General features: G+C 53.5%; 8 protein-coding genes across 8 annotated transcripts; 3 read left to right on the plus strand and 5 right to left on the minus strand.

Moving 5' to 3' along the window:
- Positions 1–1,068: 1,068 nt before the first annotated feature.
- Positions 1,069–1,863, minus strand: J4E85_003513 (uncharacterized protein; the record flags this gene model as incomplete). Its single annotated transcript, XM_051467781.1, has 1 exon — positions 1,069–1,863. One exon carries the CDS (start codon positions 1,861–1,863, stop codon positions 1,069–1,071), a length of 795 nt encoding a protein of 264 aa, XP_051328940.1.
- A 2,725-nt stretch (positions 1,864–4,588) lies between these two features.
- Positions 4,589–5,614, plus strand: J4E85_003514 (uncharacterized protein; the record flags this gene model as incomplete). Its single annotated transcript, XM_051467782.1, has 1 exon — positions 4,589–5,614. One exon carries the CDS (start codon positions 4,589–4,591, stop codon positions 5,612–5,614), a length of 1,026 nt encoding a protein of 341 aa, XP_051328941.1.
- Positions 5,615–6,470: 856 nt separating this feature from the next.
- On the minus strand, positions 6,471–12,513 carry J4E85_003515 (uncharacterized protein; the record flags this gene model as incomplete). Its single annotated transcript, XM_051467783.1, has 4 exons — positions 6,471–6,792; positions 6,846–12,293; positions 12,431–12,457; positions 12,509–12,513. The coding sequence occupies 4 exons, from the start codon at positions 12,511–12,513 to the stop codon at positions 6,471–6,473; spliced, it is 5,802 nt and encodes a 1,933-aa protein (XP_051328942.1).
- A 3,848-nt stretch (positions 12,514–16,361) lies between these two features.
- J4E85_003516 (uncharacterized protein) lies at positions 16,362–17,537 on the minus strand (the record flags this gene model as incomplete). Its single annotated transcript, XM_051467784.1, has 4 exons — positions 16,362–16,413; positions 16,464–16,825; positions 16,879–17,056; positions 17,110–17,537. 4 exons carry the CDS (start codon positions 17,535–17,537, stop codon positions 16,362–16,364), a joined length of 1,020 nt encoding a protein of 339 aa, XP_051328943.1.
- A 1,155-nt stretch (positions 17,538–18,692) lies between these two features.
- Positions 18,693–19,240, plus strand: J4E85_003517 (uncharacterized protein; the record flags this gene model as incomplete). Its single annotated transcript, XM_051467785.1, has 2 exons — positions 18,693–18,843; positions 18,906–19,240. 2 exons carry the CDS (start codon positions 18,693–18,695, stop codon positions 19,238–19,240), a joined length of 486 nt encoding a protein of 161 aa, XP_051328944.1.
- Positions 19,241–19,452: 212 nt separating this feature from the next.
- J4E85_003518 (uncharacterized protein) lies at positions 19,453–19,992 on the minus strand (the record flags this gene model as incomplete). Its single annotated transcript, XM_051467786.1, has 1 exon — positions 19,453–19,992. The coding sequence occupies one exon, from the start codon at positions 19,990–19,992 to the stop codon at positions 19,453–19,455; it is 540 nt and encodes a 179-aa protein (XP_051328945.1).
- A 377-nt stretch (positions 19,993–20,369) lies between these two features.
- J4E85_003519 (uncharacterized protein) lies at positions 20,370–21,471 on the plus strand (the record flags this gene model as incomplete). The annotated part of the gene is made up of 2 exons (XM_051467787.1): positions 20,370–20,824; positions 20,892–21,471. The coding sequence occupies 2 exons, from the start codon at positions 20,370–20,372 to the stop codon at positions 21,469–21,471; spliced, it is 1,035 nt and encodes a 344-aa protein (XP_051328946.1).
- A 330-nt stretch (positions 21,472–21,801) lies between these two features.
- Positions 21,802–23,274, minus strand: J4E85_003520 (uncharacterized protein; the record flags this gene model as incomplete). Its single annotated transcript, XM_051467788.1, has 3 exons — positions 21,802–22,762; positions 22,812–22,885; positions 23,194–23,274. The coding sequence occupies 3 exons, from the start codon at positions 23,272–23,274 to the stop codon at positions 21,802–21,804; spliced, it is 1,116 nt and encodes a 371-aa protein (XP_051328947.1).
- Positions 23,275–24,798: the final 1,524 nt, after the last annotated feature.

Below are 24,798 nucleotides of genomic sequence, written 5' to 3' on the forward strand. Positions count from 1 at the left end.
TTCATGCAGCAAAGGATACCGGAACCCCACCTTTTACCCGTTGACGCGAGTATTGACTCAGCATTCCCAAGACTGTTGGAGTCGTCCGTCATGCAGTTCAGTATTGAAATGTGCCTTTTGACAGCTGGGCAAGTCTGCTCAAGCTGGACGAGGGCATCTGTCGGAGGCAGGCGGCATGCCGCAGTTAGCGTACTGTGTTTCCACGGTCGTGTTGCAGCACCTGCATCCAAATACCAGACGTGCGCCAACGAACCGAGCACCCGTAGAAGGAACTATGCTAGATGGCCCTGGTTCGCGCTGGTCTAGCGCAAAGCTTGAAAATTGTAGAGGGTGGCGTTCGCAGCGCGGCGACGGTGCACGGCTGATGAAACAACCATGGCTATCGAAATATAGTTCGTGGCCGAAACATAGCTTCCAGGCTACGCTTCCAACAATTATCGCCATGCAGGGTCATCACCGTCCGTGATCAGGTGGTCGTCGAAGCGGATTTGCAAGAGAACGTAGGGTGCAGTTCTGGTGTTCTCAGGAAGCGAGTTTGCGGTAATCGATGGGCAGCTTTCGCTTCGGCGGTAGAGCGTCATCGCGTCGCATGCAGCGCTATCCTTGACGTCGTGGCACTGAAAGAAGCAGGCACGTTCGCAGGTGCATAAGCAAAGAAGACGTACATGTAGGCTGATGCTGTGTATCCATGTGCGACTACATCGCATGCCACAGAAGTTCATGACAGCCTTTGGTAGGGCATAAAACCCAGGTTGTGTTAGCATCGGTTCAGCGTTCGTGTGTGGTGGGCTTCGAGATCATTCGTCAAGTAATCGAGAAGCGTAGGTAGATGCGGATTAATGTAGCATTGTAGAATGGATCAAGTTCACAGCATTGCACAGAAGCATCACGATGAGGCACAGAGAAGTATTTTCCAAGTTCTTATTCAACCACACCATCCCCGGACTAATTACAATTACCCTTTCCGACACCAAGGATATCTACTGAAGTGAAGACCAATCCTCGATGCAATGTATCGTGCAAAGTCATAGCCTGCCCGTAGACAGGCTCAATTGAAGGTTATGACATTTACAAGAAGAAAGCAGCGAAAGCACCAACACCGGCAACGAAGCCACCGACGTTGAGAGCAGAGGCAGCACCAGTGAACTCAGCGGGGGTGGAGGGCTTGACGTAGCCACCGGTCTTGGTGGGGTAGCCAGTGCCAGCAGCAGGGGGAGCACCAGTGCCAGCAGGGACAGAGGGGTAGGGAGCACCACCGGCAGGGGCAGATGGGTAAGGAGCAGAGCCGGAAGGCTTGCCAGCACCGGGAACCATGGGGTAGCCGGAGGGCTTGCCAGCACCAGGAACGACGGGAGTACCGGTGGGGTAGGGGACGGTGACGGTGATGGTGGTGGAGCTGAGGCAGGAGGTGGTCTCGGCCTCGGGGACCTCAGGGGTCATGGAGGAGGCAGGGTAAGAGGGAACCTCAGAGGTGGCGTGCTCAGGAACCTCGGGGGTCTTGGTGGAGACGGAGGGAACCTCAGCGGGCTTGGAAGGAGTCTCCATGGGGTACTCAGCAGGCTTGGAGGCCGAAGGAGTAGGCATAGCGGAGGACTCGTGCTCAGGGACCTCGGGGGTCTTGGAGGCGGGGTACTCAGGAGCAGGGGCGGAGGGAGTCTCAGCGGGGTAGGCTGGGTACTCAGGAGCCTTGGAGCTCTCAGCAGGGACCTCAGGGTAGGCGGGCTTGCTGGACTCGGGCTGAGCAGGGTAGGCAGGGTAGGCCGGGGCAGCGGGGGTGCTGGCCGGGGCGGCGGGGTAGGCGCCGTATTGGGGAACGGCAGCGGCAAGGCCGGCGAAGGCAGCGATGGCGATGGAGTAACGCATGTTGATTGTTGGGTATTAGAACTTGAAACGGTAGAGTTGGAAGTGTTGGTTGGTGATGGAGGTGGTGGGAGAGAGTTGGCGAGTGTGTATTATTAATGATAGTATTAGTTGGTAACAACGAATGGACGACCGAAGGTCAAAGGACTTGAAGCTCGAAAGTTTGGCTGTGAAGTGAAAAAAACAGCAAGGCGACCTCGCTGCCTGGATATATACCGTCAGGAGATTACAGCACGGTAGCGCGGACCGGAAACAAGTGGCCACTGAAAGGGGGAAACAGGACGGGCGACAGGGGCCAAAGCATCTGGGCGCCGCAAGTGGTCTGGCGGATGTCAGGGCTAATGCAGGAACCAAGCTGGCCTGCCGCCCCGCTGGCCACTCGCAGGCGGTGCGTGCCTGGTGCTAAGACCAGATCGGCAGGTTGGCTGTGGAGGCTCGCGGTGGCTTCTCGTGTTGCAGAAATGAACGGCCTGTGTTGGTCGTTCAGTCCAGACTGTGTTGTTGTCGTCTTGCTGCACACAGGCCGCCATCCCCAGGCCGGCGGCTGTTGTTCTAATTACGCGCTATAGGCGGAGGAACGCACCATTTCCATTTCGAGAACATCGCGAGGCACGTTTGCCCTCACGGCCTCTGCTCTGTGCGAGCTGAGCCTCTAGGTGGCGATCTCGTCAGGGTATCTTCAGGGGCGGCCCTTATCGTGTTGCCCGTTGAACAGAGGTTCTCCACCGGCACTTGGGCCTCCCAGCAAAGCCTCTGGAGATCATTTTCCTGAAATAGTGTCTTTACGGTGTCAGTGTTGCAGAATCTGCAGGGTGCGTCAGCGCATGTTTAGTTTTGCAAACATCTCACTGCGCCGTTCACGCACGCTCGAGCCCGTGAGAACCGAACAACACACTCGGTCTTTTGCTTACGGAAGACGTCACCTGCCCTTGGTGTTGTTTTCGCGCCGGAGCCGGTGTTGCACGACCGAACGGTCCTTTGTGTGAGGCGCCGTGGCTCCAGAATCGATAATGGCATTGGCCACGACACTTTGCCGAGGGTGGAGATTAAGCATTAGTCGCTTACCAATGCGGTCTAGCTGCTTTCTGCGCTGTCCCCTTTCGTCTCCACCACGCCCTGTGCAGTCGACCTTCATTTCGGCCTCAAGTCCAGCGCCTTCTCGCCGGCGGTACTTCACGATCCGATCTCCAGATTCCGTCATAGTCGTTGCCATAGTGTGTTAGTCGGATTGCTCTTTTTGCGCGCTTCAGCTTCCGTGGCCGGAGCAGCAATATGGCGCTTTTCGTTTTGACCACGATGCGTGTTGACCGCCTCGCATTCATTTGCATGTGCCGCACACCTGCATTCAGCCGGAAAACGCTCCGGTGGGCTTCGGCGACAACTGCCAGGAGACCCTCCCATTCGCTTTCTCCGCTGCCACATAATCAATGCCGATCATATAGATGTCCTAAGCGCACAGCTGGCTTGATCAGGCTCGTGATGGAGCGGCTTCGTCGTAGCGAGATAAGGCGGTCAGATCATTCGACATCGAGAACGGGGTTGCATGTGAGCAGCTTGTGATTGGTGCACAACGGTGTCTCTGGCACGAGCTCGTGACCCACCCGGACGCCTGAACAACTGTCGGCATTTGACTTGGTCGAGAAGCATCCGATGCACATCTCATAGTACACAGAGTTCTGTTCATCTTGCGTAAACTTTCTTGCGTTGCATCGTTCTTCTCCAAAGCGAATGTTCTTCCCCGACTGGATGGCTTCCATAGCCACTGCTAGCTGTGCCTGCCCGAATCTGTGGAAGTGTCACCCTCGGCTGCATGGAGACCCCGGCCTATGTTGACCATTTTACGGCGTCTCGAAGGACCTCCTGCACCCGTCACACCGCCACTGGAATATGCCACCGGACCTCTATCATGCTTAGGATTTTCACCTGTGGATACAGCTCCAGCTCAGCTTATGCCAGAAGCTCTGCTGCTCTGCTGCCATTCCAAACGACGAAGGCAGTGCTGGATCTTCACCCGAGGGACGTGACCCATACCCTAACTTCTGTACTCACTCGCATCGCCCTACCTGCATGGAACTGGAGATGCAATTACCTACCTGGTTACATACCGGAGGAGATACTTGCGGACCATATGCCAATGTAGCCTCGCGAGCTTCACCCGGAACCTGAGCAAAGGAAGCCATGGTGAACCCCAGTCCGTTTCCGAAGCCACCGATTCCCAGCGGTTGATAATCACGTCGCCCGAGCGCCTGTAACAATCCTCCCCATGCGACATGGTTGCCCAGTTTGTTGTCTCAGTCGAGTCAAAAGCCGAACAGGACTTGTGAGCAGGTATGGATAAGGTGGGATGCGAGTTTGTTCAAAAGATACGCGGTCAGATGACGTGATACACGTGCTGCACTCAATAAGGTGAGGGTAAGATGCACATTCAGAAGACGATGCGCTACCGCAAAGTGTGGAACCATGAAATCAGCGACCAAGGTTACAACCAACACCAATGACTGGACAAGCTTCACATTACATGCGACCATGGAACCGTGGTTCAAACCGTACGGCTTCATTCCGCGATGAATCTTGCACCTGAATACAATACAAAACCCTTTGCACCTGCATTTCCCAGTGATACCCAAGGCAGCTTCCATTCGGAGAAAAACAAAATGCTAAGCACCTGCATTTCCTTCTCTCATACCAGCCGCAACCTCAGCCTCCACGCAACACGACACATCCACGAATGCCTGATGAGCCCTTCCGCTTCCTTGACCTACCCAAGGAGGTCAGGTTCATGGTGTACGAAAATCTTCCTCGGATCATCAGTAATACGACAATCGAGCCTCACCCCGGTGACTACTGGCGTCTTCGACACCAGCCATCTTTCACGCTCATTTACCGCAGCACTAACACTTCTATTCTTCGAGTCTGCAAGGAAATTTACAAAGAGGCAGCGCCGCTCGTCCACAGGACGATCCGAAATTTCATCCTTGAGGCATCGCCCAAGGTTGCAGGCAGCATTGATCGCTACACCCACGCCAAGTCCCTAGCACCGATTGTAAGAGCTGCGGCACGCGACTTTGATCACCTCCGCTCAAGACTCGGTCTCGTTCCAGTTGGCCAACACGCTGCCCCGGAAACTCTTGTCGACTACGAGAGCAGAACATCCAAGTTCCTCCAAGACCTCGCCGAAGCTCGCAAAACCACTGCGGATTGGGATTTCTCAGACTTGCCCGAAAAATATCTTGTGGACACGGACGTATTCTTACCCGGCAGCATAAATAAAATTGTACCCTCTTTGCCGAACTACGGGTTGAGCGATGCTGAAAAACGCACGATACGCACCTTCATCACCACGGCCTCGATACAACTCCTCTACCACCACATCAAGCGTCTGTCCCGCCCTACACTCAGCAACCCCACCATCGAGTTCGTACGCATCTGGGATCGCGAGGCAATAGCCGAGATATCAGAAGTCTATTACACACGTCATCAGTGGTGCGAGATGGACTTTGTGACGGCCTTCAATATCATGGGTCGGGGTTTCCGCTCCAAGTGCTACGACTTCGGCGTCAATATCCAACTCGCGGGGTACGTGCCGATAAGCCAAGGCCAGAAGCCGTTGCTAAAGGAAGGTGCTTTCGTCGCCTTGCCGACAAGAGATGGGCATGTGGGTGGATTTGTCCCTCCGGGAGTTGGCATTGTGGTGAGATGGGAAGAACCTATGCCGGAGTGGGTGTGGAGAGAGGGATGGCTTCCAAATGAGTAGTGACCGTGATCGAGACTGTCGGATCGGTAGCCGCTCAAAGATTACATCGTTGGCAGGTCACTACTACTGCGATAAACATGCAACGACTATAGACGACGTAACGAACCTTTCGCCATTAGCCCACTTAATAGCTTTACTCGATCCTCCTTTCCAAGCGCGTTGATTGGTGGGTAATTGATTACAGAGGGAGCAGTAGCCAAATATGACGAATTCATGAAGCCCTTAGAATGCGCTCATGTAGTGATGATACATGACATGACTGGACAGACGAGTAAAATTCTCAGCGTAACATGAACCTCATAGCGCATCTGTGCATACCCAGAATTGGTAGTGTACTCATAAAGTGCGAAGTTATTCTGCGGTAGTGCACCCATGAAGTGTTAAGTTATTCTGCGCTATCTCACAAGCGTTGACGTCGTGCTGACGATTAACCTTCACCACATCACCACTTTCACAATCACGAAATACCAAGCAACAAAACAATGATAACAGTTCTCTCAGCATACATCATACTCTACTCACACAGGCTAGACATACATGAACCACTTTCCCCGCTCCCTCAACAGTCGGAGCAAAGGATACAAGAACAAACAAAAAAGACAAAAAGCCCTCATCCAACGCCATGCTAATACACACATTTCCATAGTACCTAGCCTGTGAGAATGCAAAAACATCATACCAACCCGATCGATCAATGAGACATTGATACCATATGCATGTCATGTCATGCCCCGTAGTGGAAAGAAGAAACGCCAGTGTACGCCAGTTAATCCGCCCAAAGATGATGTGTCTTGGCCTGGTAGGCAGGCACAAGGTAGTTGTAGTGTGGAAGGGACTCAAAACCACCGGGCATGGCTTAAGCCTTCATCTTGCCGAGGAAGCCGTCGAGATCGAACTCTTCCTCATACTGCTTCTCGTCCCAGAGATCGCCTAGTTCGTCCAAGAAGCCCTTCTTGCCCTTCTCCCTCAGCGCACCGGTTGCGTCGACGGCGTCGTTCTCGTCGATGCCTGTTCGATCGTCTTTGGCGTTGCTGGGCGGTGCTGGTAGTGCGGCAGGATCATTCGAATCGGCCGAGACGTTGAAGAGATCGAGAATCTGGTCTGTTTGCATGGACTGGAGACCCGCGTTTTGTTGATTGACGACGGTGGAAGCGATATCGATCTTGAATCTTTGGAGACTGAAAGCATTTGTTAGTGACAGGATTCAAGTGCGGGAGTTTCGGATACTTACTTCAAGATCTTCTCTTCCAAGGTACCGCGCGTGACGATTCGGTAAACGTTGACGACCTTTTTCTGACCGATACGATGCGCGCGGTCCATGGCTTGAATGTCCTTTTGCGGATTCCAGTCGTGCTCAACGAAGATAACGGTATCGGCACCAGTCAAGTTGAGACCCAGACCACCAACACTGGTTGTCAGAAGCAAGACATCGTATGAAGGATCGGTGTTGAACTTGTTGACAATCTCCTGGCGCTTGGTAGCTTCGACACCACCATCGAGACGCATGAATTGCACGGACGGAAGCAACTTCTCGAGCACGTTATGCTGAACCATGTCGAGCATCTCCTTCATTTGACAGAAGACGAGGGCGCGATGCTGCGAGACAGCTTCCGGTAGGTCGCCATTAGCGGCGGCAGACTTGTCGCTGACAACATCGGATGCGCCGATACCACAGTCCACAAGCAGATCCTTGAGAGCGCCGAGCTTGGGTGCATGCGCAATGTCGTCGATCGTGGTGTTGTGCTTCTTGAGATATTGCTGAGTCGGCTCGTATGCCTTGTTGGTGGGTCCCTTGACGACGAGCGAAGGTGAGTTGCACAGCTTCTTCATGTACTGAAGAGCTTGGAAGATATGTTGCTTGCTCTCGCGGTCGGCATTACCGGCCTTAGACTGAATCTCCTTGCCTTGGCGCTTGGTGAAGTCGTCGAAAAGGTTGCGTTGCAACTCAGATAGATCGCAGTAGTAGTTTTGCAGGATCTTAGGCGGCAGGTCATCCAGCACCTCTTCCTTGAGACGACGGAGGAGGAATGGAAGCACCTGCTTGTGTAGAGCTTCGATCGCCAGCGCACCCCGTTCTTGCTCCTTCGAGGAGCTCTTGGCGAACCGGGAGGCCGCGATAGGCTTCGCGAAACGTTCCTGGAAGACCTTTTCTGTACCAAGGAAACCGGGCATAAGAAAGTCGAAGAGCGACCATAGCTCGAGCACGTTGTTTTGAATAGGTGTACCGGAGAGGATGAGGCGGTGATTCGACTGGAATTGCTTGACAGCCTGGCTGGTCTTGGACTTTGAGTTCTTGATCAAGTGACCCTCATCAAGTACGCAGTAGTTCCAGGTGATGGGCTTGAGAATGTCGGCGTCGTTCCTACAGATATCGTACGAAGTAATGACGATATCCACCTTGTCGAGCTGATTCCTGTGCTGACCGCGGATAGGTGGCGAACCAACATAGGCTACGCAGCTAAGGAAAGGTGCATACTGGCGAATCTCTTGCTGCCAATGACCAGACAGCGTTGGCGGGCATACAATGAGAGATGGTAGACGTCGGAAGTTGGGATCGCCGGATTTGGCGAACTCATCTGCGCGCATATGATGATCACTTGCCACCATGCATAGCGTTTGTAGCGTTTTACCAAGACCCATGTCGTCGCAGAGAATACCGTGGAGGTTGTACCGGTTGAGGAACGCCAGCCAATTGACACCCTCTTGTTGGTATGAACGGAGCGTCGCCTTGATACCGACAGGAATCTCGAAAGGCTCCACTTTCTTTGCATCCAGCATCTGGGCGACGAACTTGCGCTCTCGATCTCGGCCCTTGAGGAGAGTGTCCGGAAGGCCTGGCGGATCTGGAATTCCAGACTCAAGTGGTACGAGCTTCACAAGTGTGGCAAAGCTGGTCGTGGCCAGTAGTCGGACGTCGTTGTCGGAGTCGCTCATACGACCAAGAACCGGGGTGATGAGGAAGATGACGTATGGTAGAATGGCGTCTTCCATAACATGGATGAGATGATAGATGCATTCGATGGCTCCCTGGCGGGCGTGCACATTTCCACCGTCGCTGATGGTCGGTAGCACGCTCTCGACAAGCATGGTAACACCTTCGACAGACATGACGCTGCAGACGGTTGCGAAACACTTGGCAGCTGCGTACCGCAAGACGTACAATTTGCTTTGGAGAGCCTTGGCGATGAGTGGAAGCAGGTCCTTGACGAAGCCTCTGACGCTTGGGTGGAAACTGCCGGCCAGAGCACGTAGAGTTGACAGGGCATCAACAACTTCCTGTCCAAAGACGCCGTCTTCGTTGAAGATTTGCGCGGGGAGTGTGGCTTCAGTGAAGGCGTCCTTGATCGGTCGTTCAATCAGATCCTTCAGGATAGGCACCTTCTCGAAAATCTCAGCGCCGAAACTCTCGACGACTTTCTCAAGACCCTCTCGCGCACCACGCTTGGTGATCCTGGCGGCCCGCGACTCTTCTGCGAATCGAGCAGCGTCGGGGTGATCGCGCACATCTTCATCTTTCTTGAGCGTAAGAATGCCTGTTTCGATGTGTGACTGTCCGGCGAACTCCGGTGTTTCGGCTGTCTCCATGCAGTAGAACTTGACCAGATTGCCGACAACCTTGTTGACCACACCAGATCTCTTAGCGTTGACGAGGAACACAATGTAGCCAGCGACTGCAGCTGCCGAACGCCTCTGTAGCTCAACGTTCTCTTCTTTCTTGACGCTGTCCATCATCGCTTTAATCGGTGGTGATGGCTTCTTCGGAGGCGAGTTGAGCGCGACAAGTGCACCGGCTGCAGCGGCCTTGATGCGAACATCGCGTTCCTCCTTGATGTCCTTGGCTTCTTGAATGCTCGTCTCTACTTCTTTGCGTGCTGTGTCCAGATTTGCTCCTGCGACCATGCGCGCGGACGGCGTCATGGCCTTCTTTAGCTTCTCGAACTGCACGTTGAGCAGCTTTTCGGCATCTGCGACGCCAAAGGCATAGTGGTTCGCATTCGGCATCCCCTGGACAAGGGCAGCGATCTGTGGCAGGCTTTGGACATGGGCGTCGTGGAAGATGCTCAACAAAGAGTGGCACTGAGTCCGAACAATCTGCAACTTGGGCACGAGATCCTCGTAGGCGGCAGGCCTCTCACCCTCAACCATAGGCAGCAGGGCCTGAACAAACGACTCAGCCAAGGCATCTTTGGTTGCCAGGTTCTTTCCAAACTCCTCAATGATGATCGCAGCCGTCAGTTGGGTTGACGAGTTCTGAGAGGACAATGGGGCCAGCAGCCTAGATCTGAAGGTCTCGAGCCTCGACTCTTCAGGCCAGGCTCCCATCGCTTTGCCGAGAGCCTGTGCTGCAGAAGTCCTGGATCGGATCATGACGTCCGCGCCTATGAGTTCGAGATCACCGGTGATCATGTGTCCGTCGACGTTATGAGACTGTGAGGCTGGAGTAGGTGTTGACGTTTCGTCCTTTCCAATACGCGACTTCTTTCTCCTCTTCTGAGCTGGCTCACTACCATCTGGTGGAGACGACTTACGGCTCGGCTCAGAGTCGGGTGGCGGGCCCATGGCTTGTCCGGAAGGTTTGATGAGTAGTGACTTGTTCAACGATATTGGGTGACGTGATACTCCAATAGGCGTGAGCGTGAGAGGAATGACAGCATCTAATATGGGTTCCATAAGAGGCGCCAGTTGGCTACCCAAGGCTGCGACAATAGCATTCCAAAGCTGGAGGGAGAGTTTCAAGACACCTTCGTTGCGTTCAAGCAGGATGTTCTGGAATATGAGTTGCAATGCCCTGCTATCTACCCAGCCGTCCGAGCCTTCGCTTTGGATGTTGAGGAAAGTAATCAGCGCACGCAGCACTGCCGCACGGACACTGGTGATGGTATGGCGTAGGAAGGGGAAGAGTCGTGGCACCAATTCGTGGAATGATTGGGTCGGATCTTGTCGCGCGTTGGCTTGCATCGCTTCCAAGACTTGAGGAAAGCCACAAAGCTTGGCCAAAAGATCCATGATGAAACCGGTACTGGCACTTAGGTCGTCTTGTAAGCTGGAGAGACAAGACCAGACTACGTTCATCAGGTGCTCGAGTGATTTTGGACGCATCTCGATGAATTCCTTCGCCACGGGAATAAGGGTGGCTGCACTGATGGCTCGGACATCGTCGTCGGAATTACTCAGACCGCTGATGACTGCGGCGAGGACTCCATCCAGTAATGTGCCGTCCTCGAGGAGTAGGTCGTTTCGTACAGCAACAAGGTACCGTAGTCCGATCATGCCACCTTGACACAGGGCCCACGGTGCGCTCAGAGGGTTGGTGTCGAGAGGAAGGTTATGGTTGATGATAAGGCGATTGAGAACCTGGAACGTTGCAAGGACGTTGTCGCGAGACATGTATTGGAGCAAAGACCCAAGCGCTTGTCCGGCCGTCTCTCGTATGGGCGCAATAGCATTATCGCCGGTGAAATCTGCAAAGCGATCGAGCATGAAGATGCAGACCATGCGACATGCTAGATCATTCAGCCATCGCTGATTCAGCCGATCGTTCTCCGCCCGGCTCAGCCCCTTCCGCCTGCCAGCACCACCGCCGTGGATACGGAGAATTTCTCGGAGGCCCATGGCAGCACCATGGCGTACCTCCCAGGTGTAGTCGAAAAGTTCAACGGCGAGATACGCACAGACACGCTCGAACGGCCATTCTAGCCCTTGTTCTTCAGCCTCTGTTTGGAAAGACGACTTCTCTGCTACCGGCGCGCCCTTGAACTCCTTCACAAACTTCGCGTCGTCGTCTCCACCGTTGCGGTCGAGTGAGAAGTAGTCGTTCATGGGTTCGTCCTCGTCTCCGTTCTCCGACTTCTCGAACTTTAGGGCATTAGGATGTGGGCGAACGGGGGTCTCGATGAGGTCAGCTTGTGAGTCTTTCTTTGCAGTTGAATTGAAGTCGACAACTTGGACTTTGCTAGCACCCCCGGCAGCCTGTCTCTTGTTCTTGCGCCTCAGGGCGTTCTGCTGACGTTTGCTGAGTCCTTTGCCATCAGGTGTGCCTGCAGTAGGTGAACTACCATGGTGCATGCTCTCTGACCGCGAGACGTTGGTGTCGATACGGTGCATGCCGGGAGTCTTTGGAGCGGGAGTTTGTGGCATCATCTCCTGGGGTGGTGTAAGGTCCTCAACCCATGCGCCTTCAAAGCCAAGTCGCTTGAGTAGAGTGCTCTTTTGGTACTCCAGTCGTTCAGCAGGGTCCATGGCTGCGAGCTTGTAGTCATGTTCCTTGGTGCCGAGAGAAGCTAGGACCTTTCCGAACTTGAGGATTGAGGGCAGGTCCAGTGTAGCAAGATCGAGTCCATCGGCAAGCGGTGGGAGGGTGCTATCGCCGTTCTCCTCTTTCTTGACTAGTGCGCCATTGCTGTCTTCCGATTTGACCTCGCCATGGGACTCTGATTGGGCTTCCGGCTTGACGGACTCATCCTGATCATCGGCGTTGGGGTCGAACTTGTCGGCATTGGCAGCGATGCCACCTATCGCCTTGGCAGCGGCAACTCTTGTTTCCCAGCTTTTTGATCGCAAATAGGGTATGACTCGGGTAAGAAGATTGAAAAGCTCATCGGGATGTTGTTTTTGGACGTCGGCTAGCTGGTCGGCTGCTGTGTTTCGGATTAATGCTGTGCTGCCAGTCTCGAGGAGCCTTGGCGGGGGTTAGCGAGAGTCAACAGAGACAAAAGAAGCAAGGCTGTTCAAGCGTGATTAACTTGTCGCAGAAGATGGCAACGTAGTTTGATCAAGCAGTGAAAGACATGCAGGACATGCGCCGGGTATACTCACGTTACGAGACGATCCAATCTGGTGGCACTACCAAAGCGTTAGCGCGTCATGCATGCATCGATGCGATATGCGACAAACCTCATCTTCGCGCTGCACTTTTGACAGTCGGGCTCGCAGGTGGAGCGCAACCAGGAGAATTAGAAATTACTAGGCGCCCGCAGGCGTAGCCATGGAAGCACTGGGCACGGCACAGAAGTGTTTGGGCTGTGTAGTCAGAGTTGTGGAAGAGAGTCACGTGATGGGGTGGTAACTCGATGCGGTGCCGGGAGCGCGTCGGAGAAGGTGGGCTGCGGGCCTATCTAAGAGAATGAACAGGTCATTAAGTAGGCTGGATCACCACCAGGAACGGGCTAGTGGCCTGGCCCGTGCGTCCCGTTTCAGGGAGCAGAGGGAAATTTTTGCAACATCAACGGCGCCGGCCAGAGTAACGCAGGTGCAAACAGACTGCCTTCTCTTACTGCGAAGGCGATTCACCGTGTCCGATGTATTTTTGATGCTGGTCGTGCGCGGTGCGATGAACCGGTCGCGACTTCCTTTGACAGAGATGTGGCCTCTGCACGCTAGCCGGATCCATCACCGCTCATCAACGCGCCTGCTCAAAGACCAACTTCCAACATCTCCACCCCACCTACTCGTAATCACATACGATGATCGCATTTGGTGTCGCGATATTCTCGCGACAGCACTTGCACTTACTCCTCACCCACTCACTACAGTCGCACAACCCCCAGCCTCATCGTTATCAACGCGTCGTTGTCACTAGGCTAGGCTACCATCTTCATTTCTGACAGCCAGCCAAAGCGCTCGGTGCCCTGGTGGCTTACAAGGCTGCCTACCGGTAAGCCCTTGACCACTTCTCGACCATCGCAGCAGCCGCAAACAGTGCAGCCCTTTCCGCGACACCCTCTGCCCTATTCGACGGGTAACAAACGCGCATTCTGTATATATCCAGTAGCCGTGGCAGGGCGGATGTACCGGACCCAACCTCTCGCTTGGATTGATCTACATAAGGCGCTGCAGCTAGCGCATGCCTGCATCGACATGTCTTCTGGGGATGTCGTTCGTCTACACGTCTTCTTTTTCCTATTGATTTTCCTGTCTTCGAGCCTCAGCGCACTCCCATGGGAATGCGACGTTTTCCCCGCACCGCTTGCGCGTTGGACATGTAATTTCGAGGTGGAGTCCAACAAACCCGGTCAACGCTTCGTGCTACCCTCTATTTGGTACCGCGCCTGTGGCTGCAGACTGCAGATAGCGGTCCGCGACACGTCCGTGCCCATCCACTATTACCATTCATGAACGACGCGTGAAGCTTTAGCGCAACGCCTGGATCGCATCGTCGAGGAAGTGTCAGGAACGCGCGCCTTCCAAGTGACACATCATAATTCTAGTTCTGTGACATCATACGTTGTGGTACAGTGTCAGGGGGCGGCCGGAAAGGCTTTGCCTTGATTATGAGGAGACTGACCTACTTATGATTCTTGAAATTCAGCGTTACCGGCCCCACTCTCCAAAAAGTTCCATACAATTCCTTCAGACAGCTTGTTTCCAGTCCTCCCCAGCTTTTGCAGCCCGTTCTCGGCATTGATCACTACAGGACGAAGAGTCCACCAGTCCGACATCTGCATAATGTAGCCACCTTTTGGCACTGGAGTAATAGTAAAGTGTCTCCAACCATCTTGCTGCTCTGCTGAGCACTTGAGTCTCGCATCCCAACCATGGCATATGAATTTGCCTGACACGCAGTTTCGGAATCCAAACCAGCCTTCAGATTCTACACACTCCCACAGAATGGATCCCCGACCGCTAGGCGGCGCTAGTACGATGTTCCCATCAAGCAACGTGAGCACATTGCCGCATGAGATGGAGCGGATGATGACGGTAGATCCATGTGAAGGCACCCAACTCGTCGAGGCGTGATCTTTCAGGTCTGGAGTACCGTTTTCGGTGGTTACGGTAGGTGTGTAGATGCTAGCATCGTCTAATTCTGAGATGGATGTAGTATCGGCCTGATCAGGCTCCTGAGAAACCATGTTCGACAATCAAAGAGCCGGTCCTACTGCGGCGTTTAGGTCTGCGCGAAGTCAAGGAATCAGTACGCTGTTTAACAGCCAACTTCCACCAGGTGCTTACCTACTCACAAAATGTGGCCCGCTTATCGTAGTCGTCGTTGTTGTCGTTGTTGTGACTTTGTGCTGGTTGCGGGGTATGGGCGCTTTAACCCCTGCTCGCAATGCGGCACGGACTGCGTTACAACTGCGCGGGACTGGGAGTCGATTCTGCTAAGCATTGTATCACTTGACGAGTCCAGGCTGTCTCTGCTCTGGTGTCTACCTAGGCACCAGTCATCATGTTCTTGCGTGACATCGCATAGCCGCAACGTTAGCCTTTGATGCTCGCATGCCCTTGCACATCATGAACACTCTGATTACTTTTGAGACATCATTTAAACATCGATAGAACATTTGGTGACGAGACTTAGATCGCTCAGTCGATCTTCTCTTTCCGCACACAGAGACCGAGGAACATCGAGTTGTTGTCTTCTGGATTTTGGAAGCGGACTCTCACCATCACATATGCGGATGGTGTCTTTTGGTGTTTTACAGCTCGATTGAGGTTGCAACGAGAGTGTGTGAGAAAGAGAGAGAAGGGAATGAAAGTAGATGACTTTTATGTCCACGTGCCAGAGACGCGAAGACGGAGAAACATGTTGGATTCCTTACATGGCTTTTGGAAATGCTGCTGTCCCTCTTCATCCAGACCATCATGCGGTACACTCTCGTTTTTTTGTACTTTCTCATTTCGCAGTCTAAGAAGTATTACCGCGCTGCTCCGCATGTTACCAAAGAAGACGCTCTTTTGAGATATGACAATCACAGCTGTTCTCGTCGAGCCGAACACATGTAACAATGGTTTCATGCCTTTTGCGCGGCAAAAGATTATGTCATGGCCAGTTCTCTCGGAGAGCATGTGCGGGGAAAATGGCTGTTTTGATACGTCGAATCCAGGACAACATGGGTGTAGTAGCTTGCATGTTTTGGGAAAGCACACTTTTCGTGTGTGCTTGTGGAGGTAGGAAGGAAGGAAGGAGAACAGCTTTTTATATATGGTGGCCGCACGCTAGTCATCCTTGCCTAGGCTTTGGAAAGATATCATAGTAGCGAAGGCTGACTTTGGAGCTCGATCATGAACGAAGTTTTGCTGTTGAAAAGACATGTGATCTCAGTTTGATGATTTTAGGGGGGCACTGGTGGCGGGCAAGACATGCGTGAGACGTAGTAGATTTTTGGACTCTCGAAAAAGATCATCATACGTACTCTTTGAAGTTTTGGGGTATTACATGTAGTTTTAGTTACAGAATGGCAGTTCGAAAAGCGCCGTGGAAGTGCTTTATATAGTCAATGAGAAGACATACGTCTCAGCGACAGTTGTGACGGGAGAGTAAGTCATCATCTTGGATTGCATGTTCTTTGAAACACAGAACACGATCGCGTATGATAATTGAAGTACCAGATGCGAGCTTCTAGTCATGGCTTCTGCACGCGGCTTGTTTAGAGAGCAGCTCGAATGCGCTCAGGACATGGCTTTGTCGTGCATGGTTTCGAGTTCTTCTTTGCGACACATGAGTCGTGAGTTTATTCGTTTTTTGGTTTCAGCAGCCATTACATCAAGATCGTTGACCTTTTAGTAATTTGAACTGTGGTATGAGGTTAAAGGAGCAATGAAGCAGAAAGCTGGCGGAGTTAAATACTCGCGAGCATGACCATTGCCAAGATTCTAGTGTCAGATGGAGTTATATTCTGACCTGGCAACTACGCCACAGTACATCCTGTAGTCTACAAGACACGAAAATGTCACAAAAGTGCCTTCTCAAAACCCATGTAGTCCTCAAAGTGGCCCCTCTCACATCTTCGCGCACAGCCTAGTCCTCTTATCCCTGGCTATTGAGCTGCTCAATCCGGGCGAGCAGAGCTTCAACGGCACTAAAAAATCGTTAGTAGGGTTCACTGACGGAAACGGAATGGAGACGTACTCTGAATCGGGGGTATCAGACAAAAACTGAGCCTCCAAGTCGGCTTGAGCGACAGCGAGCATAGTAGCGACGTTGTGCTCGGTCGGTTCAACGTCTTCCTGTGCTTCGCCGTCCTCCGGTACCGGAGCGGCCTGGTCTCCTGCATCCTCTCCAGGACCACCTGTATGCTGAGGGACACCTAGGCCTGGCCCGGCCAAGAGTTCATCCACAAGTCGAGCCGTGGAGACTGCCGAGGGCATGAAATCGTCGTATCGCGCCGGACGGGGTGGGATGTATGCTTCAGATACCGTGTGCTCGATGGCGTTCGTCGAGTAATTCTGCTTCCAATATAACGAGGCCTTGCTGCGACCCTTCTCTGGTGCCTGTGAACGAGGTAAGTATACGCCTCGGATACATTTTGGACACCTGAATTCACCTGTCTGGAGAGATACAGTTCAATGGAGCCATCCCGAACATCGGCGTACGTATCGAAGCCCTGCGAGCGCATATAGTAGCAGAGACGCAGCGCATCCTTGGCAGCGGGATGCATGTTGTCTGCAATACGTTCTGTCCAGTTATGAGCTTGCCGGACCGTGAGCTTCTCGGATGCGTGCCTAAAGAACGTCAGTACATCTCTCACATCAGTCTTTACATGTGTACCACTTACTTGTTGAGGTACTCCAAGAGTGCAAGTTGTACTTTGGTATAAGCGGGTGTGTTCACGGTCCCCTCTGCCTCCTTCACCTCGTTGTATGGGGTCTTTGGCAGCATAGAAACAAGCGTCGTGGCAGGCTTGAGAGCGGATTGGGCTTGAGGTGCAGACACTGGAACAACAATATTGTCGCCTTCGCCTGTAGTTCCGGCAGTCTCACCTCGTGTAGGCAAGTTACGCGCCATGTTCCGATGAATATGCGAAAGTTCTCGAAGCTCGTCAACTGTGAGGGTGGGCACAATCTGGTCGAGGAACTGGAGTAGATCTCTAGACACACGAACCGGGTTTCTGGATCGACGAAGCTGGCGCCTTGCGCGGTTGAGTTGTTCGATGGCTTGCGGATCGACGAGAAGCGCAGTATCGGCGGGGTCGGTGTCAGACATTTGAGCGATAGTAAGCCTATTTATCGCATGGAGCGTTCGAACGCCGCCGGTGGCGGAAGGACTGTGAATGAACGATGGTGTTGTGGGCAATTCAATGTGCGATCGAGGACGGTGAGAAAGAAAAATGCCAAGACCTAATAAGTGAAGGAGCGTTGTGTAATCGGCAGTGAGTGAGGAAAGTGCGACTGGAAGTCCAGCCTAATCCGGCGGTCGTATACTGTATCAATTCTTTTGTATAATTACCGTGCTTAGTGAACCAGATCGTAGAGATACTTAACGTAGTTCAGAATGCAAATGTGCATGATAGAGCACATTGAATTTCTTCAGGGTACAGGCCTTTTGACTGCCTTCCACATCGCCAGGAAAGTAGGAATGCGAGTATACAGATAGAACCAAAGAGGCGTGATGAGATGACGGTGTGTCGCGATATGCCGTACGAACATTCGTGGCTGTAGCTGCTGAGGATATCGTATTTGTGTCGTGACTGTCGTGACGCATTTCTACCTAAGCACCACCGCGTTGGACGCTGCAATGTTGACAAGCTTGTACATGTCTCTCGTTAGATATAAATCAGCATCTCTACGCCATACTCAATACCCACAAAGCCGCTGCCCTCGCGTGCAGGTGGTTGAAGACGTTCATCAGCGCAGCCAGCTGCTAGCGTCCAGTCATCGCACCCACCAAAGCCCGCCTACACAATCTGCGACCCCACGAACCAATCAAGCCGAGCCCAACAGACACCCTGATCTAGAGTCCAGGCGCCCTTGGCCCCGCGTAGATAACTTGAATGGTGGCCGTCCAGCCAAGAGATGCTGTCCGAGATGCAGGTTTCCACGCGGGACGATCAGTTGGTCTGGGTTTCTGGTTCAGATGACGTATAGCGCAACCCATCCACGCACCAACCCCTGTCTCGATGCCACCACAGCGGGCCACAAACTTGTAACAAGCACGGTGCAAGTGATCGAGGATGAGATCACCGCTGGCGCAGATGGCGTACACACGGGAAGGCGCGAGCATGTGGGTGGAGTATATATGGCTGACTGCCTGATCTGTGTGTTGGGTCTTCACATGCAAATACACACAACCTCTAAAACATTACACATTACTGTTCATACACTTCAACCAAATTAGTAAACAACATTCATACTGCCCAAGATGACAGACCAAAACAAGGGATCGCAAAAGACCTACAGGGAGTCCGCGGGAGAATACTACAACCAAAAGTACGAGACATGGATGCCATGGATCGAGGACCAGTACCTGAAGTGGTTCACCAAGGACAACAAGGCTTCATACGCTACCAAACGTACGTTTCTTACTACTCTAACCTACCCCTCAACCAAACGTTTCTAACACTCCTCCCCACAGAACAACTCGACCAGACCAAGGTCACAGGCATCGACCAAGTCGACAACCTCCAAGACGGCGTAAACAACCTCGTCGGAGGTCAAGTCGGCAAGGGAGGACTCGCTCAACCCCTCGGTGATGCCGTCTCCAAAGAGGGTATCAACCGTGCTGAGCGTGGCGGCAAGGACGACAAGGGAAACTCTATCGAGAGTCAAGGACCACTGGGTGGTTATGGACAAAGTGCTGCGGATGGTGTAAAGGGAGGTGCGAGCAGTGTTGCTGGCGGCGCGAAGAGTGCTGGTGGATACGTTGGAGGCATGTTCGGTGGCGGCAAGGGAAAGGAGGAGAAGAAGTAGGGTGTTGGAGGCGGAGTACGATGATATGATACCATGATTTGTAGGAAGGTTATTTCGGGTGGATCAGACTGCCAGACCTTGCGTTGGGTTCGATAGCGTGAGTTTAGTATTCGATTTCTGGAGTAATATATTTATACCCTCAAGCTATCGTTGTGCCAGTCCTGAACGAGTGAGCATGCCTACTCCAGATCGTCAACACTGCGGGGTCTCCACTATGACACAGCATGTGCATCCACATCCACCACAGTCCCTTCTCCTTCTTCGACACCAAACAGCTTCAAGCAATTCCCTCTCTTGAACATCCTCGCGCAGTCCACCGCATTCGGCTGTCCCTTCTCTACGTCTGCTCCCCCCTCATACAATACTCTAACAACGTCATCGTACCCTTTGAACACAGCCCCCGCAATAGGACTCTGGCCCCTCCCATTCAGCACATTCGCATCCGCGCCGTTATCCAGCAGCATCTTCGCAGTCTCAGCCTTGCCATGGTAGGACGCCAGCATGAGAAGTGTGTCGCCGGATGAGTTGGTAAGGTTTTTGGGGATGCCGGCGCTGACGTATTGCGAGAGGGTCGATGTGTCCCCGCTGCGGGCGAGGTCGAAGAGGCGCGCTGCTAGGTCGAGGGCGGCAGGTGGGAGGTCAGAGGTAGATCGTGCGTCGGGTGGTGCTTGTACGGCGCCGTCGGTGTCGGTTGCGCCTGTGCCTGCTGCTTGGGCGGCTTGCTGGCCGTAGGATTCTTCGTAGGATGGCATCTTTGAGGCACGCTGGGCTGTATGCGGGTATAGGACGCAAAGTGAAGATGGCAAACGTTATGCGTGTGAATTGGTATTAATGGCAGATCGCCTGCTGTTATCTCGTTTTACATGGTGAAAGTCGAGAGCGCAGACGCTGAATGAGAGCAACAGGCGCAAGTATCCATCTCCCGAGTGTCGATGACGAAATCACCCGGTCGCGCTTTCCGAGCACAAAACGCGCTAGTCGACGCTCCATCGTTTTGCTTGGCGGAGATCGCGACTTCCCCAGGGCCCATTCCATTATCCAACCCGTAGAAGTTAGCCTTCCCACCCAACCACCCCCCATTACTACGACGCCAGCACAAGAGGCCGGTACTCTTGTTGATCGCGCGACCATGGCTTCACCACCACACATCCCCCAGCTCAACGTCCCCGGCAGTCGCAAGCGCGGCAGCATATCCTCTCACTCCGGCGCGCCCACAAAAAAGCGCAAACCCTCCAACCTACGCAACGCCTTCTCACCAGATGCCGAATCAGTCGGCGGTTCCCCGCGCCAATACTCGCGTTCACCGTCCGTGGAAAGCAACATTACGACATCCGTCGTTAACGGCGTAGGAGGGAAGAAGCGACGGAAGAAGGGCGGAGACGGAGGCAGTGTCGCAGGCTCAAGCGCAAGAGGCGGCAAAGGCGCCGACGGACGAAGCGCAATCGGAGGCGAAGACGAAGACGGCGACGGCGGAGAGGAAGCAGAAGATGACGACGACGACGAGATGGGCGAGGAAATGGGCATGGAAATCGAAGGCGGCATGAGTGTTGAAGCACGCAGGAAACAGGAGAAGGAATACGAACGGTATGTCCCCCAATTCACTTCATCATCTCTTGTAGAGCCCGTTTGCTAATACGGTGTGATCCAACAGCATGCTAGAAGACTTCATGACACCCGCCCAAATGGACCGCTACGCAACCTACCGCCGCATCCGCCTTAAGCGGGAAACCGTCCGCAAACTCGTCAACCAAACCCTCTCCCAATCCGTGCCCCAGCCCATCATTATCGCCGTAACATCCTACTCCAAAACCTTCATCGGCGAGCTCATCGACCGCGCCCTCACCGTTCGCGACGAATGGTCCGCCGTCCGCACCCATCTGCCCAACCCAAACTTGCCGGGGCCCATCCTCAGTCAGAGTCTGGTCAGACCTAGTGCTCATATCAAGGATGATAGGAATAGGCCGACTAATTCCGATATTACGAGTGCGGGATGGTATCCGACGCAGGTTGATCGTACGGAGAGTCTGTGGAAGGAGGTGGAGAAGGATGCTAGTTTGCAGGATAGGCTGAAGGCGTGTGATAAGGGACCGCTTACACCAGCACACCTGAGAGAGGCGTTGAGGAGGTACAAGAGGGATCGGGATGGTGGAGGTGCTGGATTCGCGGGCATGAGTCTGGAGGGTGTGGAGAGGACTATGGGCAGGACGGGTGGAAGGCGTCTGTTCAAGTGAGGTCTTGTTCTCGCGAAGAGGGCAACTTTGAAGCATAGCGACGGCGTTTGGGAAATGTATTGCTAGCATGAGAGTGCACTTAGAAGAGATCTCAGTCAGTGGAATACTGACGATCATGCAAAACCACATTACTACGAACAACTATTCACAACATGTGGACGAACCTCATCAATGCAACGCCTGATTCAATGATCATAAGTAGGAGTGGAAGTGAAACCTTCTCAGAGGCATTTTGTGAAGAGCTACATTTGTCATAGCTATTCATCATTCCAGTCCATCCCAGCCGAAGAGAGAACACCTTAGGAAATCATAACGCTAACCAACAACCATCTAGTTCTCGTGCATAAGCTCGTGGAAGGTCTCGGTGGCATACTCGGGCTTGCCCTGCTCGAGCTTCTTCTGGCCGAGCTTCTCCTTGGAGAAGGTAGCAGCGTATGGGTTGAGGCGGAGCTGCACCTGGAAGTTCTTGAGCGGGTTCTTCTTTTGTACGACACCACGCTTGGAGACGGCTCCACCACGGACGGGGCGGAGGACCTTCTGGACGTCGCTGGAGTTGATGATCTTGCTGAGGTCGGGCTGGCTCATCATGGTGGAGGGCAGGAGGTAGTCCTTCTTGAGCGCTGAGGGCTCAGCGGTGGATCCGTAGACCTTGTCGAGAGCGCTGAAAGCGGATGAGGTCCAGACGATGAAGCGACCGAGGTGGCCACCGGGGGCGAGCTGGAGGAGGTTCAGGGAGTAGACGGATGAGGTCTCGACACCTGGGATGTTGCGGAAAGCAAGGACGAGCTCCTTGCCATCCTCCTCGGGGTTGTAGATGACGAGGGGTCCGCGGCGCTGAGTGTGACGGCGGCCACGGAGCTTACCCTTACCAGCGCGGACCTTGCGTGTGTTGCGGGCCTTCTCGACATCGGCACCAGCACCGACAGCCTTCAGCAGAGCGACGGCGGCGGAGGTCTTCTTGATGGCGGCATCGGCGAAAGCAGTCGATGAGATGACGAGAGGAACCTCAGGGACGGTGCTGATGGCGTGACCGCGGGCAAGGAGAAGAGCAGGGCTTCCTGAAGCAGCGAGCGCAGACGCGGTAGCGAAACGCTTCTGGTTCAGGTTGATCTTCTGGTGCCACTTGCGCCAGATCTTGGTGGGCGCGAACATGCGACCGGAGCGGCACATGTTACCGAAGGCAGCCTGACCGGCACGGTGAGTACCTCCACCAGAGACACGGGGAATACGGGCCACAGCGCGACCGGTACCCCAGGACTCGGCAGAAGTCTGGTGACCAGCCTTCTCGGAGCTGCTTGTTGTTAGACTGTGTGGTTGTGCGGCGCGCGAGGTAGGCTTACACAGCGTATGGCTGGCGGCGGTTCTTGTTCATGCCAGTGTGCACCGCGTGGACGATGTCAGGGCGGATGGGTGCCTGGAAGAGTTGTTAGCATTGGCCATAGTCCCTGATTTGCGTCCAAGTGCATCGCAGAGCCGTATCCAAGAGACTGAGAGAAGCAGACAAGCCAGAAAATGCGGCTTTCGCTACACTTTCACAAGAGTGCATCATGGGAAGAACTCTGCGTAGTCCAGCTCAATGCGAGCATCCTCCGCTGCCACCTGTGTCCCCGCTCTTTCGATGTTCTTCCCATGTGTGCACTCCTCCAGCTGCCGTCGCAGCCCTCAGTCCCTCCGGTTGTGGTTTGCATCGTATCGCGAAGTTCGAATTGCGGCGGAACTGACCTTGAAGACATTGGGCACGGGGACGGTGTCCTTGGTGACCTCGCCCTTGGCGGAGACGACGGTGACGGTTGGCCTCGACATGATCGCTGTTGTGATTGACCTGGTGGTTAGTTGTCGCGAAAAGAAGAGGCTCTCGACTTTCGAGTTCTTCGGGCTCGCTTGAATTTCGCATGGTGGGCGGCGCTAGCCCGCTTTGGCTTGGCGTTAGTGGTGGTCATCGATGAGCGCATCCCGAGGTCTGCACGCTGAACAACAGAACATGCAGTTTTGCCTGCAGTTTTGCGACGGTTTTTGAAATCTTCTGAGCCTGGGGCTATTCTGTCAGGCGAAAGTGATGATGGCTTTGAAAGTTTATACTCCAACTTCTACGTGGATGAAGGCGAACGTAGCCATACTGAGCTTATCATTACTACGGCCATGTCAGGTACTGACTATGAAGAAGCCAGATATAAGATCTCGTCTTTTACATATGTAGAGGCTGCAAGTAACACAGAGCTTGCCTTCGTTTGAATGAAATATCAGCTTGTGGGATAAGTCAATTTCCAATACTAATACATCAAAGTTTCTGATCAGAGAGTGCAGTTTGACCACATCTACAGATGAGCGCATTATCCTTCCGGCATACCTTCAAGTATGTTTAGTGAACAGCGTGACTCAGTAAGAATGAACATTGAGTTGTTGCTCCTGACACAGTCACATCCCATTCTCATGCAGCACCCACAACTTGTTAAATGTCTCTGGCAGTGTTCTAATCCAGCTGAGATATGCAAAGCGCCCATGTCAAAGTTGTGACTACAGCTGGACACCAAGGTACATTACCGTTCTTGTGAGCGAGCATAGCGTTCCATGTTATGAAGTCGGACGCAAGTCCGAAAAAGCTATGACATGCGCGCAGTGTGTCGTGGTGACGTGCTACAATACAGGTACCACGGCACATAGGCCACAGGGGCGCATGAACCTCATTTGAGTATGTTGAGACTTCACGCACAACCAAACCTATGATCAGGTCGACCATGAAATGTACAGAGCACGTCCCTGCTTGCTGGTCGAAGTCGTCGCAGAGGATTAGGTTCTCGGACCGCCAGCACGATCGCAAACATTTGAACCTTACTGAGGCCCGTGATACATCACCCCTTATCTTTTATCTCGAAAAGAATGCTGCTTGGTCCAAATCACCCTAATAGCGGGAGAACCAGACTGTTCTGTCACAGCTGCTACGACTCACCGCGTGTAGCGTCAGGGCCGGCAAAGAGACTCGGGCCTTATTGGGGCCTTGTGTTGGGAGGCCAGAACACTTCCCAAGGACGACTCAGTCGGGAAACCCGTCTAGTTGGTAGCGAAGAGTTGGGCTCTGATCTCCACGTTGCAAGTTGATAAGTATGGAAACTACCAATGAGTCGCTCAGTCGACCTATCCCGATCTCAAGAGCACGTGCCCAGGAAGATGAGGCGGACTGTCCTGAGTCGTTGGATCTTCGCATGGGTACCCGAATCGGTGTCGCGTTGCTTTTTAGGACGGATTCTGCCGGTGTTAAAAGATGCTGAAACGCATTTGGTGTGGGCTCGCCGAATCGGGGCTTTGCGTAACAGAAAGAACAAATTACCA

The sequence above is a fragment of the Alternaria conjuncta genome, assembly GCF_024043145.1.
Source record: "Alternaria conjuncta strain BMP 0040 chromosome Unknown scaffold_4, whole genome shotgun sequence".
Taxonomy (NCBI): domain Eukaryota; kingdom Fungi; phylum Ascomycota; class Dothideomycetes; order Pleosporales; family Pleosporaceae; genus Alternaria; species Alternaria conjuncta.